Source organism: Brachycentrus maculatus, unplaced genomic scaffold, assembly GCF_059751285.1.
Source record: "Brachycentrus maculatus isolate JH-2025_06_01 unplaced genomic scaffold, ASM5975128v1 h1tg000306l, whole genome shotgun sequence".
NCBI classification, from domain to species: domain Eukaryota; kingdom Metazoa; phylum Arthropoda; class Insecta; order Trichoptera; family Brachycentridae; genus Brachycentrus; species Brachycentrus maculatus.
The window spans coordinates 1461290-1481098 of NW_028281056.1; the positions used below are offsets into that span (position 1 = coordinate 1461290).

General features: G+C 31.9%; 1 protein-coding gene across 5 annotated transcripts in view; it reads left to right on the plus strand.

Annotated features, from left to right (window-relative positions):
- The window catches only part of LOC148304729 (rab11 family-interacting protein 4A-like), a 137222-nt gene that overhangs the window by 79723 nt on the left and 37690 nt on the right, over positions 1-19809 (plus strand). For all 5 annotated transcript variants that reach the window (XM_088267852.1, XM_088267854.1, XM_088267853.1 and 2 more), the window contains one exon: positions 18577-18615. In XM_088267852.1, coding sequence (XP_088123978.1) covers positions 18577-18615 — 39 coding nt within the window. The remainder of the gene's footprint in view (positions 1-18576; positions 18616-19809) is intronic.

The following is a 19809-nucleotide window of genomic DNA, read 5'->3' on the forward strand; positions in this document are numbered from 1 at the left end:
GCAACAGGTCGTTGCCGAAACTAGCTGGTTAATAAATGTGAGTGGATCAAAACACAAAGTCTTTTTATTTCTCAAAATAATATATCAATATGATCCACAAAGTTAATACTTTCAATATTCAAAACATTCGCCAATTCTACCCATTATTGACAACCACACAACTCAAATTCTTGGAAGTTATATATATATATATATATATATATATATATATATATATATATATATATATATATATATATATATATATATATATATATATATATATATGAACCAATTTTGAAACATTCGTTTCATTGTGATTTACTTAATCAGGGAAAAGGAGATTATGGAAATTATTTAACAAACAAATGTGTTTTTATTTTTTTCGAATGATCGACTCACTCTCACTGTTTCTAACTAATGGTGGAAGATCATTCAACGCCTTCGGCCCCGCAACAGCAAAGGCACGCTTGATAAATCTATTGCGCTGGTTATGAGCTGGCGAGATCACTTTACAAGAGTTGTCCGATCGAAGCGTGAGACTTATATCAACCAATTCGTCTGGAATACACAGCTCTTTTTAAATACTCTAAGTAACATGCAATGCCTATGTTTTATAGACTTGTCTGCAGGTAGGATAGGGAAGGTAGATATCAATAATTCGGTCCAAACACCCAAACCAATAAAAAATAAATAATTCAAGAATTCGTTTGACACTTGGCAGGAATCGAACTCGCGATGCCTATTTTGGGGTCAAGCATTTACTCTAGTACGCCAATGCTTCCGTCTACTCGAAATTGTAAATAATGTAAAGTCGCTGGTTCTTTTCCCCCCTTCTATGATTTAATATTACAATTAATCCGTTTTAAAAATTAACAAACTATTTTTTTAACCCTTAGCGCCCCTTAACTTCTTATTGATGATTTTTTACTACTATTTTGTAATATCATTTGTCCGCCTCCGTAGTGTAATGGTCAGCACGCTCGGCTACCGTTCTGGAGGTCCCGGGTTCGATTCCCAAGGGGGTAAAAATAAATATAAGTAATTTTTTCACTGTAATATTTATTCAATATTACCATGGACTGGTACCTGAAGTGGAGGGCTGATCACCTTTCCTTCATGTGTAAAACGATCATGATAACACTGCGTTTATAAGACACAGTGCCCTATGCACCGTAGGGGTGCGGATAAGGTTTTTATTATTATTATCATTAATATCATTACTCAATTGATTTACAAAATCAAATTTAATAAGGTTTTATATTAGACTTAGATAAGGGTCTGACATCATCTGACCGGTCACTGGTCAAATCAAATTAACGTGAAAAAAAAACATGTAGCTTTTGTTTTCTTATATAAATTTCAGTTCCACCAAGAAATGTCAGCACAAAACGTAAATCTTACAACAAAAATTAATTGAAATAGTTGCTTTTTAATGTTTAAAAAACTATAAAACTGTTTTCATCTCTGTAGGTGTATTTTATTCGTATTAATCCTTGAATATGAATAAGATGAAGCAATCATTGAGATATTTAATTTCAGAAACGGTGTGATAGACATGCATGACTAAAAATATATACGTATTTTCAACATAATGATGTGTTATCACACCGCTGAACTAGTCTAATGGTATACTTTCTCGTTTAAAAATAAGCAAGTTTACAGAATCACGATCGCAACATAAAAAAAATACTTTATAAAAAGATCTTTTAATTACTTAAAAATAGCTATCGGTAGATGAATGGCCTCTTCCAGTCAGTGACATTCAACTGAGGAACAACTCAACATAAGATGAAATATCAACATTTTTTAATTAAGGAAGATGTCCAAATCCTTGTTCAAAGCCGTGTAAATACCCAGATTTCCATATTGTTCATCTATATTGAAGAAAAAAATCATTTTTAAAACCTTATTTGTTAACTCACTTTTGTCCGCCTCCGTAGTGTAATGGTCAGCACGCTCGGCTACCGTTCTGGAGGTCCCGGGTTCGATTCCCAGGGGGGGTCAAATAAATATAAGTGATTTTTTCACTGTAATATTCAATATTACCCTGGACTGGTACCTGAAGCGGAGGGCTGATCACCTTTCCTTCATGTGTAAATGATCAAGATAACACTGCGTTTATATGAACCAGTACCCTATGCACCATTGGGGTGCGGATAAGGGTTTTATTATTATTATTATTTGTTAACTACATACATACATATAAATGCATAAACTGGATACTTTCATATTATTTTTTGACATCTCATCAAAGATGAAGAAGAATATGGAAGTCTGGGCATTTACGGGGCTGACGACCGTCATCGGCTGGTTTAAGTGGCCACTTTACACACGTGTAACATTCACCAATTCTACCCATTATTGACCCACACTAATCAAATTCTTGGAAGTTCTACATATACATATGAACCAATTTAGAAACCTTGTTCTTGAATCACTAGAACTTCACTAGAGACATCTATTGGTGAGATGTAAAGAAGCTTTTTTATTAAGCAGAAACTCTTATATTAGTATGTGAGTTCGTCAGCCCCGTAAATGCCCAGACTTCCATATTCTTCTTCATCTTTGATGAGATGTCAAAAAATAATATGAAAATAACTCCTGTAATTGGAGATAATCCAGATTTTGTGAACAAGTATTTGGACACACTCAAAATGTTGGATACTTTAATATTATTTTTTTGGCATCTCATTTATCGTCCCTGTCAGTGAAAATTTGAATAAATACGAATTAAAAAAACATTAGTTTATAAAAGTGCCTCAAAGGTGGCAGTTTTGGGGAAAAGTGGTAAGTTGGTTCCGTTAGTCAGTAGATCCAAGTTCTAACATGATGGTGCTTGCATGCTTTCATTAAAAAAATTATAAACATAATTAACATATTTTTGTAGAAATCCACCAAGCCACCTTGTGTGTATTGTCGGTGGAGTTCTTTTTACATACGTTTTTAAAAAAAAATTAAAACAATGTATTTTAACTTAATATACCCACAAAAAAAGTTTAAAACAATAATAAAATCAGTGATTTTCAATATATTTGAATTTATCTTTTATTTAAAATATTTGATTATGCCAAGTGTTCCTCTGTCTTCTTCTTCTTCTATTACCAACTACATTCGCCTCATAAATTTGTATCACTCATATGAAGAAATCAATTATCGTTAATGTGAATCCAATATGGCCGTGGTCATATTAGTATGTATTATACGATTTTCTTTAAACCATCGCGTGTTGTAATAATATTTACTTAGTTTTCTGAGCGCAGAAGTGCAAACTGCATTTTGTGTCTGATAATTATGAATTACTGATTAGGGATTGAAAATTCTTACACGGTTTAGCATAATTAGTGTGACTATCGTTTAATTGTAAATAAAAGTTTGACGTGTAACGGAACACTTGTGCTATCCATGATCAACGTTGTAAGTTAATGAAATAAAGCTAATTGTATTTATCCAATGTATTATAGGTGTTATTTTTTGACACTCAATTCTGGGCATTTACGGGGCTGACGACCGTCACAGGCTGTGATCACTTAACACACGTGTAACATTCACCAATTCTACCCATTATGATAACCACACTACTCAAATTCTTGGAAGTTTTATATCTATATATATATATATATATATATATATATATATATATATATATATATATATATATATATATATATATATATATATATATATATATATATATATATATATATATATATATATATATATATATATATATATATATATATATATATATATATATAACTTTGTTTTAAAATCAGTTTTAAAGCTAACCGCTTCTTTTTCAAGATAAATCAGTCTTGAAAAAGAAGCGGTTAGCTTCGAAACCGGAAAACATTATAATTATGTTATAATGTTTTCCGTTTCGTTGTTAAAATATAAAATGTGTGGTTGTCAATAATGGGTAGAATTGACGAAGTTACACGTGTGTAAAGTGATAACTTGAACCAGCCTATGACAGTCGTCAATGCCCGTAAATGACCAGACTTCCATATTCTTCTTCATCATTGTTGAGATGTCAAAAAATAATATGAAATTAACTTATATTTAACTAACTAACTAACTAACCATCACGCCGCTTCCCCACAGGGGTAGGCAGAGAGAATAGAACGCCACACCACTCTTTCTTTGCAAACATTCTTCGCCTCTTCCACGTTCATGCATCTCCTCATACATACCCGCCGATTGTTACGACTCCTAACCTGACCACTTTTAAGTATTTGGCATACCTGATCGTGCCATGTTTTTCCCAGTCTTCCTTTGTTTTAAAAATGTCCTATGTCCTTAACTTATATTTAAATTATGAAATGGAAAATCACAAAGTTATTGCTTCAAATAATTAAATAATCCTATTTTATAATTTTATAATATTACTCCTTTAGATTTTACTTTTCTTTTAGTTAAACTCTCTATTTGCTTTCATTTTATAATTATTATTTCATATTATTTCAGTCTTACCACTTTTATATTATCATTAAAAATATATAAAGCTGTATTATAAAAAGAATAAGCATACCCTGCCTACCTCAGAACAGGTATCTCCAAATACCTAGTGAACTAGTATATAAATATGTATTAGAACCTAGTATATAAATATGTATAACTTAAGTACAAAATTATATTAAATAATAAACGCTGTTCTGCAGCACTGAACCTGAAGATATGAATTATATGAATATTGTTTCGTTTGCAATCATGTCGGATATGTTCCGATACCGAACGAGTGTAGAGATTTTCGACTGTGTTTGTAGGTACAGTTTTGGAGGATATGAATAATCTATTGTTTGGGTTTGAAAGGAAACAATAAAGGATGTAGTAATTTGCATTTTCATTCAAATTCCTACCACCACTCCGAATGAAGCATTGTAACGGACATACTCCCAAAACGTGTAGTAAACATCAAGTAAATCAAAACAAATCAATTCTAACTAAAAACTAACTAAACATCACGGCCATTCTCCGCAGGGATAGGCAGAGAAAACGCTAGACCAATCAGTCTTTGCAAACAATCTTCGCCTCTTCCACATTCATGCATCTCCTCATACATACCCACCGATTATACCGACTTCTGACCTGACCACTTTCAAGTACTTAATTGAAATATTTGATGATGCCAAATTTTTCTCTGTTTCGATTAGGAAACACATTCTATTCTATCTTGTCCGAAATCACATCCAAAGACAGTTTGGTGTGGCGTTCTATTCTCTCTGCCTACCCCTGGGGAGAAGCGGCGTGATTGTGAGTTAGTTTTTAGGTAGTTGGTGAAATTTTATTACGTTTTTGCTATAAATTAAGTCACATACTACGGTGTCGCCTTCGAATTCTAAGAAACCTTTTAAATTCGTCTGGCGAATGTCGTATTGACGTACGAGGTCTTTCTTACCTATAGCTTTATTTTACATATCTAGTTACCTCACTTTTCTGAGTACCTTACGTGTGTATTTTCCACGTGAATGATACAGGTTTTTCTCTTTAAATTAGATGTTATATTTTATTAAATAAAAATATAGATTTAAAAAAATATATTCATATCAGTACTACATATGCTGACTGTGTGAATAACTAACTGCCCACATCTTTTATTCTTAAGACTAGCAAGTGCGTAAGTCGTCATGTTGGCAAGCCTGCGCGGCGCGCTGTCATAGTCAGTGCGCGCGATGTGTACTCATGTTTTCAGACAATATTATCAATACTACTTAGAATCGCGCGTATTTGTATGAATATATTTTTAAAAATTCTAACCTTTTTTTAAAATACAATGTAACAATCGTTAAAAACAATAAAAAATGTATTAAAAAAGAACTCCACCGACAAGACACACAAGGTGGCTTGGTGGGTCTCTGCAAAAAAAAGTTCTAAATATGTATAAATTGTGATTCAAATAAATGTATACAAATAAATAAAATAAAAACAAAATAAAAAATAATTTTAAAAAAAATCCTTTATTAACGGCCGAAGCCAAATTGTACATACTAAATTACATGTTTAGGTAAACTTAACGATAAAATGATAAGATAAAATAACATGTTTTGTCTTTTTAAATATATTATTGGTTCGTAAAGTACTTATCTAAACAAGGATGAACATATAAAAAATCAAGGAATTATGCATCAGCCTTAAATATTGTAATTATTATCGGTTTATAGTAAGTTACATATTCCATCTATCGATATGGTCCGCGAAATCATTACCGAGGTTTTGCATCCGGTGTATAGGATTTGTATAACGTTTAATTTTGAGGTGAAAATCCTATATATAATTACCTCACTTTCCTGATTAGCTTTTTTGTTACAGCCTGTATAACATGTGTATTTTTGGCGTGAATGATACATATTTTTAATTTTTCGGTTCGTCACCGATATGAATGTAACCAGAACGCTCCGATGTGATCACAACTCGAGAGCACGACACACCTATTTGCATTCTGAAAGTAATTAATGGCAATTATGAAGATATGGAAGAGATAATCAAATAAACTATTCTTTTCCAACTCCTAATACCATATGCAAAACCATTTGGTACCATTTATATCGTATCCATAATTAAGCACTATGGTAATGATTCGAAATTTTCAAAGAATTAAGAAAATTCTGTTAGATATCCTAGTAATGGATCATTCTCGTGATGTGAGACTATAGGTAAGATTCTAATTGTAATCTGTAGAGAAGTAAGGGAGATATTGAGGTTATAATTTTAGGTATTTGAATAAAACAAAAAACGGACGCCGTTATACGTTATCAAAATTTACGTCATCGGGTGTGTTATGGGGCGTATCCCTTTATGTATCTGCATTATAGAGTTGTAATAGTAGTAGTGTGGATTCGTTTCTGTGACGTCATTCGTTACCAACTTACGAAAACGACGTTTTTACGAAGGCGAATTTTTCATATGAAAATGATGAATGAAAATTTTGATTATATCGGCTGTTATAAACACAAAACGAGTCTAATACAATCCTTTGATTGAGTATTTTAAATTAGATATTCCTCCCGAGTGATAATACCCTATTTTAACAGAATTATAATGACACACTTAAAAGAAATAAATCTCTCCTAAAAATGCACCTTCTTTAATTACTTTTAAGAAACGTCTTAGACATTAATATTTATTATTAGAATCCTAACTGTCCATCATTCCTCCTCCCTTAGTTTTTCCCTCTACCTCCTTACCTAAACTCCCCTTTTCCTTTGCCCTCCTTATTATCATATTTTGTAATTTATGTTCTTTTAAATGTCAATTTGTAATTTATGTTTTTTTAAATGTTCAAGTACTATCTACCCTCTGATTGCAAACAGATATATGTATGGTATCAAACGTTTTGATCAATATCACTAGTCTGTTTTTGGTTGGTTGGAAGACATCGCTTTTTAGCAATAAGCCCGCTAATGTACTTATTTCTTTTCTGTACATAAAGAAAAAAATAAAATGACTCGGATATCCGTTAAAAAATCTGAATTTGTTGTTTTTTTTAGTGTGTAAACCGCAGATGAAGTATCATTAAACTTTTTTTTTAAAGTTTGGTTATGGAAATCAGTGATTCTCAACAGTTGGTGCGTGTCACTATCGTGATACGCCAAGAGCTAAATAATTATGTCGAATTGGTGTCTGTGAATCTTCGAAGTGGACCACACAAAATGAACTCAAGCATAGAATGATTTATTTACGTACTCGAATCGTTAACGCCAACTTTTTCCGCAATGTTTATATTAAAACCATCATTGTTTAAGATTTTTATTGGTATCTCAGCATAGATAAAGTAGTTTTTCACGTGGGAATGTGTGGGGAATGAATTACCTCTTCATGTGAAAAATGTACCATCATTGATGACCTTCAAGAAACGCCTTAAACATCAGTCTGTTATCTTCAAATTATTGATAACTCAACAAAGACGAGGAAGAATATGGAAGTCCGGGTATTTACAGAGCTTGCAACCTGTCATTCGATGCCTAGGAATATTAAAAAAATAAACACTAAAAACTTTGAAAAAACTGAAATGAGATTGTGGATTTAGCAAACGAATGTGTTTTTAGTTTTTTTTTCTAAAGATTCTCTCACTCATACTTTTATTAACTACTGCTGGAAGAGCATTCCATGACATCAGTCCCGCAACAACAAAGGCACGCTCGCTAAATTTAGTACTCTGGTTGCTGGTGAGATTACTTTGCCCATAGCAGTTGTAGCCTTTATATAATAAGTATCACCTGGACTGATACCTGAAGCGCAGGGCTGATCATATCGCCTTAACCTAATTAAGATAAGATAATGAAAGATAAGTCTGTATCTATTCAATCCAGTGCCGTATGCATCATAATGTTCAAATGATGGTTAGAAATAGTACCAGTTATTTCATGTATTCTCTATTAAAGCATTTTTAACTATCGGCGAAGGACATTGATACCCTAAACCAAGCTAGGACACAAAATGCTTGTGGAACGGAAGGCCTGTTGATGACAGTCAACAGTCCACCTTCTCCTGAGGAGTGCAACGTGGTTTCCTCCCAGCAATGAGCAAACGCCAAGAACTTCCTGATTGGCTCACACTAGATTATCCCTCCTATTGCCGACAGATTTAAATAAAAACATATTTATTTAGTTAGAAGAAACGAAAATCCACTTAATGATCTATAAAACCTGTTCATAATAAGCAAGGTCAATAATAAACGCAAGCATTAGTTTATTCGCAAACCAATTTATTCGCAATTCATATTTTACTGCTTTCACACGGATATCGTGTATAGATTACGCAGAGATTGTGGATAATTCACTATTGACACAACTGATAAATGCATTTTGTTGCCAGCCGATATATATTTCGTCCATTTTGCGACTCGCATGAGTCAGGACCCGCAGTTTAAAAACGCCTGATTGAGCGTCCTATCGCCCAGTACAATATCAGGTGAGGAGGCTATTTCATTCAGCGCTTAAACTGTGTGTGTTTACACCACGTCACTAGCGTCGGATCCGTGAAAACGTATGTTCTACCTACATAATTACATTCGTATTATATTAGATTCGCGGTTCCCGAGCCGGTGGCAATCGTTCTTCGTTCTCCAGTCATTCATTGCCCGCGCGATCGGCATGTCATGCGAGACCGCGCGACCACGATGGCGGGAAACGAAAAGCAATTTGAAAAATCTAACTGTTCATGAACGCGCGCGCATTTGTCGGTCGTTATACGCAGGTACCTGCTTACCTGTCAGTGTTACCAGTGCCATTTTTTTTTAAATTTAAATAATCCACGTTCTGCTCACTTCGAACTAGGTACTTAGTTAAAAATGAGGGTATCGATATCAAAGCAATCTACATTTGTATTAGTTTTAAATATCAGTGATCTAACTTATTTTGACCCTTACCCGCATCAAATGGTGCATAGGGCACTGCATCAGAATGCCGCAATGTTAATTCGATCGTTAAGTACCTATTGGCCCCTCAGTGTTACCAGTGCACTTTTTTTTTTAAATTTAAATGATCCACGTTCTGTTGTTCTGCTCACTTCGAACTACCCCAATTGAAAATTAGGGTATCGATACCAAAGCAATCTTCAATAGATCACCTATCGCTCATAAATGTAGATACATTTACATTACTTTTGAATATTGGTGATCTAACGTATTTTGACCCTTAGCCGCATCAAATGGTGTATAGGGCACTGGATCAGATTGCCGCAATGTTGACTTGATCATTAATTATTTGAAGGATACTTGATCAGTCCTGCGCTTCAGGTATCAGTTATAGGTGATTAAAATAAATATTAGATTAATGCGGTAACCAAACACGCTAATCGTTGCACTGTGATCTAACATTACCTTAAAACCTTAACATAACCTAACTTGAATTTCAAATATGAAAATTAATTGAAAAATCATCATCGAACGCAAAAGAACTGTGAGAATATTTTCATCTCTCTTCCTCTCAACAATTAATTGTAATCTTTTGACCAATTTCAAACATGTGTTTTCTATGTTTTTTTCTTTATCTATGCTTCGAACATTCGCAATCGTGTTCTCGTGCTGAAAAGGGGCGTTCACTTTTGAATTTAAATGCATCTAATGACAGATGAAGCTTCGCTCGTTTAAAACGGTTGTCATTTTTTCCATATTTAAATTCCGCGCTCATTTTCGGAGTGCCTAATGGCTAATGGTCTATTGTTGCCAGTATAATAAGAGGGCTTTGTTTAAATTTGAAAAAAATTGCTTTGTACACTTCTGTTTCGTTTGTCAGGTGGGCAGGTACTTGCATCAGTACTTACCTGCGGTTTTTGTTAATGCGACGTATGTACTTATGATGTGTTGTTTCATAGTGTTTATTATTAGGTCGTATTGCGACATTTAAACGTCAAAACTTGTTGTGAAACATGACAGAGTAACAACTGTCAAATCAGTTCTGTGAAAATGCCTCGTTCATAATGATACTTCATCATAATAATATTAGCGGGCTTTGAAATGTTCCTACAAAAGTGCCGCGAAATATTTTGTTAAAATTTTTAACAAAAATTGTGCGGTTGAAAAATGTGCTTGTTAAAAACGAATCGTGGATTTAAGTGTTTTTAGTAATGTGTCGATTTTTTAACACGGGATAGGACATGTATAAATATCGCAAAAATGGGTGAGTACTTCCGTTCTGTTGGCATTCCTACATAAAATTATTTATGCAACGGATGCTCATTTGTGGAGAAAGTCCATTTTATTCCACACATCCTGTAGCGTGCTGTAGGTGTTGTGATTGATTGAATTTATTAATTAAAAATCAATATTTACTAGTATATTTTACGGTGAATGGTAATCATAATAAAGATACTGTTGAACGCCATATTTAAATCGATTCTTCGATTCGATAATGTAAGATTTGCGTTGTTTTTTGTTTTCAGACCACATCCTGGGATTAAATTTATAAATAACGTTGTCCATAAATAGTTTATTGGCTATATATTCTATTAATGTGTATCTCAACTCTCATAATTTTTTATACATATTTTTTTAACTTAAAAATTACCGTCGCTTCCGCGTACAAAAAAATCGAAGCAATCCTATTTTTGGCGATTCGTTTTGATTGACAAAACTGTCAAAAACAATGTACAAAACAATTTAATGTATTTAACTATCTTCAAATATTCTATAATTTTTATAATATATTTACTTAACTCTCAAGATCTGTCAACAAGTAAAGTTTAAGACGTACACATTGTAAAATAGATACAATTCAAAACAAGTTATTATTGTTTGTATTAATTTGTTAAATCAAAAACAGATTTTTTAGTCTACTAAATTGTATTTTATTGTCAAAAAACACATAAAAATGAATATTGTGAAAATTGTTTCGCCTAGTTATGGCATTTTCAAACGAATGCAAGGAGTTTTACAAATTGAACGCAAAATCAATAAATAAATAAATAAGTTATTATTTACAACATTTTGAGTGTGTCCATATACTTGTTCACAAAATCTGGATTATCTCCAATTACAGGAGTTATTTTCATATTATTTTTTGACATGGCAGAAGAATATGGATGTCTGGGCATTTACGGGACTGACGACCGTCATAGGCTGGTTTATGTGATCACTTTACACACGTGTAACATTCACAATAAGTTGTTATTTTTTGATAATTTTGTTATCATTAATTTATTACTACATATCAACCTTTTTCGAATTTGTACCAATACTAGGCGAAAAAATACGATACCGATTGAAAATGGAAGTTTGCGTTTGTTTAAGAACTAAGCATTTCGTTATGCTAAAAATGAATCGTTTAACAATTTACACCGGTTTTAGAGCGATGACAACGGTTATTGGTAAACAAAATTATTTGCACCAAAATGTCTTCTTCTGCCTTCTTAAACATCCTCGGATCTGTTTGTTCCGTTATCTGTCTCTTGTGATGTGGACTGCCAGCTATCACGCCATCGCTTTTGAGGTCTTCTAGGTGGTCTTCTTCCAACTGGGTTCTCTTGAAGAGCAATTCCAGCCAGTTTTTTTTTCTTGCATTCTATTGACATGGGCATTCCAGAATCGACTTCGCTGTCTTTCCCCATCTGACTATATCCTCCGTACTATACATTTTCCCAATTTCCGTGTTCCTTATTCGGTCTCTTAACGTGTTTCCGGTTATGCACCTCAATGCCCTCATTTCTGAAGTTCTGAGACGAGATTTGGCTCTCGCTGTGTCTGCTCTGGTCTCTATCCCATATGTGGCAATAGGTCTTACACATCGCTCACTCCTTTCAACAACATCATATATAAAAAAAACATGATTTTTCAGGAGATCGTTTTTAATGTTTAAGAATATAATAAAATGTATTAAATATAAATATCAAGTCACTTATTGAACTTTTTACTGTGCAATAGATCTTTTTAGGTAAAACCTGAAGGTTTTTTCTCCATTTGAAAAAGATTTAGTATATTTATAAAAATACCTTTTCTTAAATATACAAAAACAACACTTTCTGCCCTGTAGAGGGTAAATATTAAGTTAAAAATATGCCGCTTTTGCTGGGATATAGTACATTTTCTGGGCATTCCAAAAACATGCACAACTGAAAATTGACGATTTTTGATTTATGACGTTCTTGAAAGGAGTGAGCGACATGTCTTATTTATTTTTACTTTGCTTTCAGTATTCACGTGTTTATTCTTCCAGATTTTTTTCTTAGGCTTCCTGATATTACAGCCGCTTTATTGATCTGTCTCATCATAGTCTTATCATAGCGGTTGCCAAAATATCAACCTGATAAAATTAAAAACTAATTTTAAAAGAGAAAAGAGCCCATGCGAGAAATTGAAATATGGTTTTAATGCATTTTCTTATACAGATTTTAACTAAATCACGTATAATTTTCACATTTATATGTAGGTACATAAATATGTATACATTTTCTTACATATCTTGATTCTATGTAAGTAGGTACGTACGGAGGCTTCGCATAAATTTAAAAATGATTTGCGATTTCATGATATTTTGCACGATACGATTTAATTAAGCATTTTCCATATTCGGCTGTGAAATTATCAATTAATTCACTATCATTTTACACGAAAAAAGTAGGCTTATTATTTAAATTAACGTCAATTTTGTTCAGTCATAACATTATTTTATTATTTATGCGCATCCATGATTGCTACAATAAAAATTCAATTCAACTAAAAAATACTGTATTTAGGTAAAAATAAGTCATGTTTTGTAAGGTTTTACTCGTTTGCGAGTGATTTTGGCTCTTACAAACAAAACACATGGTAATAATAAAAAAAGCATATAAGAGGAGATAGAAATAGGAATAAAAAAACAATAATTAACTGAAATTAAGTAAAGTATCAAATAAATTATTCGATCTACATTAATTAAAACATTGTTAATAAAAAGTTAAGTTATGTTTGGTAGTGTAACGTGTTACTTAACCGCAGATATTGTATTTCGGATTCGATATCTCTCTGGGTCAACGTTAAACATAAGGGGTTCAAGTAACAAATGGTTCAAAATGTGTTTAAGCCCTGCATTCTTATAGTCGCAACTTAATTTTCTCTAAATCCAGGTAACATTTTACGTAATTGATTTTTTCTCTTAAAACACCGTTTTTGCAATGAAAAAGTTTTTCTTCGAAATATGTAATTATATGGTTTTGAAAAGAAAAGAGTTATTGAAAGGTCATGTGTTAAAAAAAATCTATATGTATTCTAAAAAACCAAAAAATATACAATATACATTATTTTTGAAAAATATGGTGTGAACAGACATGTGACCTCATCGGTGGTCTCCGATGGAATGAATTCTGTGTTTGCGAATATCCCCTAAATCAAATGATGTTATAATATTTCATATTATTTTTTCACATCTCATCAAAGATGAATAAGAATATGGAAGTCTGGCCATTTACGGGGCTGACGACCGACATAGGCTGGTTTAAGTGATCACTTTACACATGTGTAACATTCACCAATTTTACCCATTATTGACAACAACCTACTCAAATTCTTGGAAATTCTATATATATTTGAACCAATTTTGAAACATTGTTCTTTAATCACTAGAACTTCACTAGAGACATCTATTGATGAGATGAAAAGAAGCTTTTTATTGACCAGAAACTCTGATATTAGTATGTGAAGTCCGAATCCTGAATTATATAATCACATACATGGGAAACGCCAGAAAATATCATTTTCATTTTTATTATTTCCATTCAAACGAAAAAATATATAATATTTGGTTAATTATTTTCTAAACACCAGAATGTTTCAATTTAAAAAGCAAATGGCATAACAATCTGTCGATCAATGTTGCATATACCCTTGTATGGATCATTAAAAAAATGGCACAAAAATGTTTACAGTCGTTTTCGTTTAGTGGGAGGATGCAACGTTAAGAATTCACTTTCAATTTTATATGTGATTGATTTCAATCTGTGTTAACGATTTCCAAATAAGGCAGTTTCGCAATTTCCCAAGTAAGCAGTGTTACTGACTCATCCTGATGTCATACTCGCTCATGTAATTTCTCCCACGTATCCTTAATAATCGAATGATTTTCAGAATCGAATAGTTGGTATCCGAGTCGATAAAAATACGAGTATAATTCGATTAAAAAGAGAAGACTCTTCAATATTGATTTTCAATATATCGTTTTTTTGTCACTCTAATGCTTAAATTATTATCGTGAAGTCTTCATTGCATCTAATTATTATAAAATAATATGACGTAAGGCCGAGATCTCGAACGAACAAATCAGAATGCTATCGGCCGCTTCTTGGGCTAGCTATATATATTTAAAAAAATAATTTGTATATTTTTTTAAAACTCAATTAATAATTTATTTTCTTAACCATATATTTATTTACCTTTTTATATAAATTTGGTATAATACCAAAAAAAAACAATTAATTAAATGTCACCTGGGTTTAAAGAAAAGACGCAGTGTATTGTGTGCTGGGCCTTAAAAAAAGTAATTTAATAAATGCCTTTTTTGAAAAATCTAGAATATATATATATATATATATATATATATATATATATATATATATATATATATATATATATATATATATATATATATATATATATATATATATATATATATATATATATATATATATATATAAATATATATATAAATTTTACAATTTGTGTATTTATTTAAAACCGATTACAGTATCAAATGCAATAAACAGTTAACGCTGCCTTATAGTTTTAATGGTCGTGGTGATTAAAACGTTTTATTGCATACTTCAAGGTTTTTTTTTTGCTGATTCGCTAACTCAGTCCAGGTTATTTAAATTCAAGAACACAAGTTAACGAATAGTCACTATGGCTATTTGTTTATTTCACGTTTTGTTTAGCTAAGCGTATGAAGTACCCTCCAATCAGAGGGCTAGGGGCTGCAGGCAGTTATTTTTTCCCACGATTTGATGTGTTTTGAATTTCTTCAATTTGATAATAAAAATGTTCGCTTCTACGAAGTCTCAGTAACCCTTCTAAAACTTTATATTACTGCCCATGGACGCTTATTAAGAATGGAGTGGGATGATTTTGAAGAAATAAAATAGAAATTCTCTAATCGGTCATTTTGGCTCTCGGGGGTATAATTGGAATGCAAAAAAGGTTGAATTACCAGAAAATACAGAAAAATACGGATTTACAGTAATGTAAACAATTTTCAAACTTAAAAACGACCTATGTATTGTTCTCTACATTAAAAACATGGCAATAAACCGCATAAAGTTGTTTTTATTATTATTGGAAACGAGCAATACAATAATACATACACATAAAAATTTAAGGTAGCCTATTGTAAAAAAAGTTGGTTTTTCGTTCAACAAGTTCGACTCGAGATTTTCAGAACATTTTCCGAACTCAAAAAACCACTGTACGTATTGTTTTCTCTAGATAAAAACATCGCAATAAACCACACATGCTGTTATCATTATGAGAAAAGAGCAATACAATAATACACACAGTAAAAAATGGTTTTCGTTTAAAAAGTTTGGCTGCAGATTTAAAGTATGTAATGTAAATAATCTCCGATGTCAAAAACCATTGTATGTATTGTTCTCTACATCAAAAAAATCGCAATAAACCACACAAAGCCGTTATCATTATCGGAAAAAACTAATACAATAATGCAAACACATAAAAAGTTTAAAATGAAATGAAGATTGAATGAAAATCAATTTTTTTTACAATTGCTACCTTAAATTTTTGTATGTAAGTATATATTAGTATTGTATTGCTCTTTTCCAATAATTATAACAGCTTTGTGCGGTTTATTGCGATGTTTTTAATATAGAGAACAACACAAAAGGTCGTATTTGAGTTCAGAAATAGTTTACTTTAGGTACTGTAAATCCGTATTTTTCCGGTAATTCCATCTTTTTTGATTCCGACTTAAACCCCGAGTGCCAAAGATGACTGATTAGAATGTTTCTATTTTTTTCTTTCTAAATCCTCCTATTCTATTCCTAATAAACGTCCATGGGCTGTCCATTAAAGTTTTAGAAGGATTGCAATTTGTAAAAGCGAACATTTTTATTATGAAATTGAATATATCAAGAATAAATACATCATATCATAGGTTTAAAAAAAAAACACTTTTGATGGCAAACAAGAGGGGTTCTATTGTACAAGTATCCGCTACATATTTCACCGTAATAACAAACCGGAAAATAGTGAAAACGGCATCGGTAATGTAAATGTACGTGGTACTTATCGATGTACAGGTACCAATGCAAAGTACGTAATAACGTGAAGGAAAAATTCCGAATGTACGTGTAATTGTTGGTACCAGGTCAGTCCACTGTGCAGTTCCACTGGACTGTGAAAATATGTGTCAACGCGGCCAATTTGCGGCTGAAACGTGGTGCTTTGTGAAGCAGGACTACATAATTCCACCCATTGAAGGCTGAAGCAAGACAGTACGTAAGGGAGAAAACATGGTATTGTCACTCAGGAGGAATATCGAATTTATCATACTCTAAATTTAACATACACTTATATTTAACTTACTAAATTAAACATATTCTAATATTTTAATAATAAATAAATTATTTAATTATTATTCAATAAATTTTTTGTTATTTTATATTTAAGACTTTTTGTTTCTCTAATGGTGTATTCACTAGTGTATTTTTAGATTAGATACTGTATATATGTATAATGTTAAAGGCATTAGCCGTTCAATAAATAAATAAATACTTTTCGTGAAAATTTATATATATATATATATACGGTGTTGTATAGAAAAAGTGTGCAATTACGTCAAATATTACTGGGTTTTAAGAAAATTAGATTGCGATTTATCGTATGTTTGGGCCCGTTTTAGTTCTGAGATTTTTGAAGTGAAACTTCTTAGACGGCGAATCGATAATTGAACGAGAATTAAAAATGGAAGTTCAAGTCCGCGTCACGTTTATCAGGTACATTTTGTTACATCTTCGATGCTTTTGGAAGGGGCGAAGATTAAATCCCTACCAAACTCTGGGATGATTCTAACGAAAATTTTTGCATCTTTCTTTCATCGCGAAAATTTTGGTTTGTACGTTAATATCAAACCCAACGATCAACAATAAAATCTGAAACGACAATAGATGCAATTTTTTTCGAAAATATCGTATCACGGACATGTATTTCACATTTAAGATATCACAAACCATTGATATCAGTATAGCCCATTCTAGCACCAATCAATGACAGTGTAAATATTGAATAAACAACATTTTTATGAAAATTTTGTATTGTTCTATTTTTTTCGAGACGCTTCTCCTCTGTCTCTCACACTAAATCTCCCTTATTCTTTATTTTTAAGACGTTTCACTTCTATCACATGTACTGTACTGCTCGCGCAATTTTCTTATAATATGCATAATGACGTATCAAGCTGACAGCTGTCAAAACGAAAGTAGGTATTTGCAGATAATCCCACCAGTTGACAGTCTGCCAATGTTACTTTATACTCTCATATGAAACAAAATAAGTTTATGTTTATTATAATGAAAATTTTCCTTAGTAAATACCACCATTTCTTAAATCTACTGTGACACGTGTTTCGATGCATTCCGCATCATTTTCAAAACGGGCTGACGACTGTCATAGGCTGTTTTAAGTGATTACTTTACACCTGTGTAACATTCACCAATTCTACAATTATAGGAGTTATTTTTCACATTATTTTTTGACTTCTCATCAAAGATGAAGAAGAATATGGAAGTCTGGGCATTTACGTGTGTAAAGTGATCACTTAAACCAGCCTATGAAGGTCGTCAGCCCTGTAAATGCCCAGACATCCCTATTCTTCTTCATCTTTGGCGAGATGTCAAAAAATAATATGAAAAATAACTCCTATAATTAGAGATAATCCAGATTTGTGAACAAGTATTTGGACACATTGAAAATGTTGTCAATCAATAAAAGTTTATATTTATTAACAGCGTATATGAAAACATTATAATAAAGGGTTTTTTAATTCCATTTAAAAATAATAAATTAATTTATTTATATGTAATAAGAATAATCATATTCGTAAAATTTGCAAGCCATAGTTTTAAGTTTTCCTATAATTTTTGCTCAATGTGTGTTTACTAATTCCACTTTTTTTCTTTCAGGTCTGGGAAACGACAACTAGGATCCAATGCCTTAGCCAGGTATTTAAAATTAATCAAGTTTATAATAATAATTATTATATTTATTATTAATTGTTTTCAAAACATATAATATTACGAATGCATAAGAATATATATTAAATGTTATTCTTAGATCACTACTGAGATTTTACGCTTATCAAAGTTTCAAACCACACTGGTCAATGTTGTTAAAACAGTTTTCTAGAACAGAATGACACTTGGTTACATAGTTCACCGATAGATGTCTCCGCTGTTATGAAAGTAGTCAACTTTTTCATAAGGGATTTCATTGACTCTTTTAGCCTTATCCACTTACTTATGTATGTAATGTCATATTCGATTTATCATCAGTTTATTATACGACATTTATTATTAGTTTATTCCTTTCCAAAAGTCATCTGCTTCATTTTACCGAAATTTGGAAAAACTGTGAAAAAAGTATTTTGAATTCCACCATTTTTTTCCATCATTTTTATTTCGTTATCTAATTGATCCTTTTCATTTATGTTTTTGCGGCATAGTTTTGAACAGTAACTACGCAACAAAAATTAATCACTATGAAATGCTTTGACTTGATTCTTCGTCAAAAATTAAACATATTATTATTTCAATAAATATTAGAATGGATTTTTTTGTAATATATTCGTATTTTAGAATTTAATAGGAATGTATCATATTTAAGGCAGACACCGCGCATTAATGTGAAATACTTGCTACTGCTTCAGCGTCAAACATTTTTTCACTTTCGCTGTCACATTTTTGTGGTACATACTTGCCTTTTTGCCGTTTTTAAGAAGCGCGGGAGGGATGAGTGGGCGTTCGGATTACAGAGGTGTTCGGATCACCGGGGGTTCGGATAGTAAAGATCCCGCTGTATATAATAATATAAATATTTAAAAAAAAATACATAGCATTCATCAAGTATTAAAATTTCGCAAAAAGGGTATTATAACTAGGGTGGAATATCTAATTTAACATACTCAACCTTTAAAGGATTGTGTAAGACTCGTTTTGTGTTTATAACAGCCGATGTAATCAATATGTTTATTCATAATCCTTTGCAAAATTCGCCTTCGTAAAAACGTTGTTTTCTTTAGTTGGTAACGAATGACGTCACAGAAACGAATCCACACTACTACTTTTCTCTATAAAGTAGATACATAAAGGGGTGCGCCCTATGACACACCCGATGACGTAAAATTTGTAGACGTATAG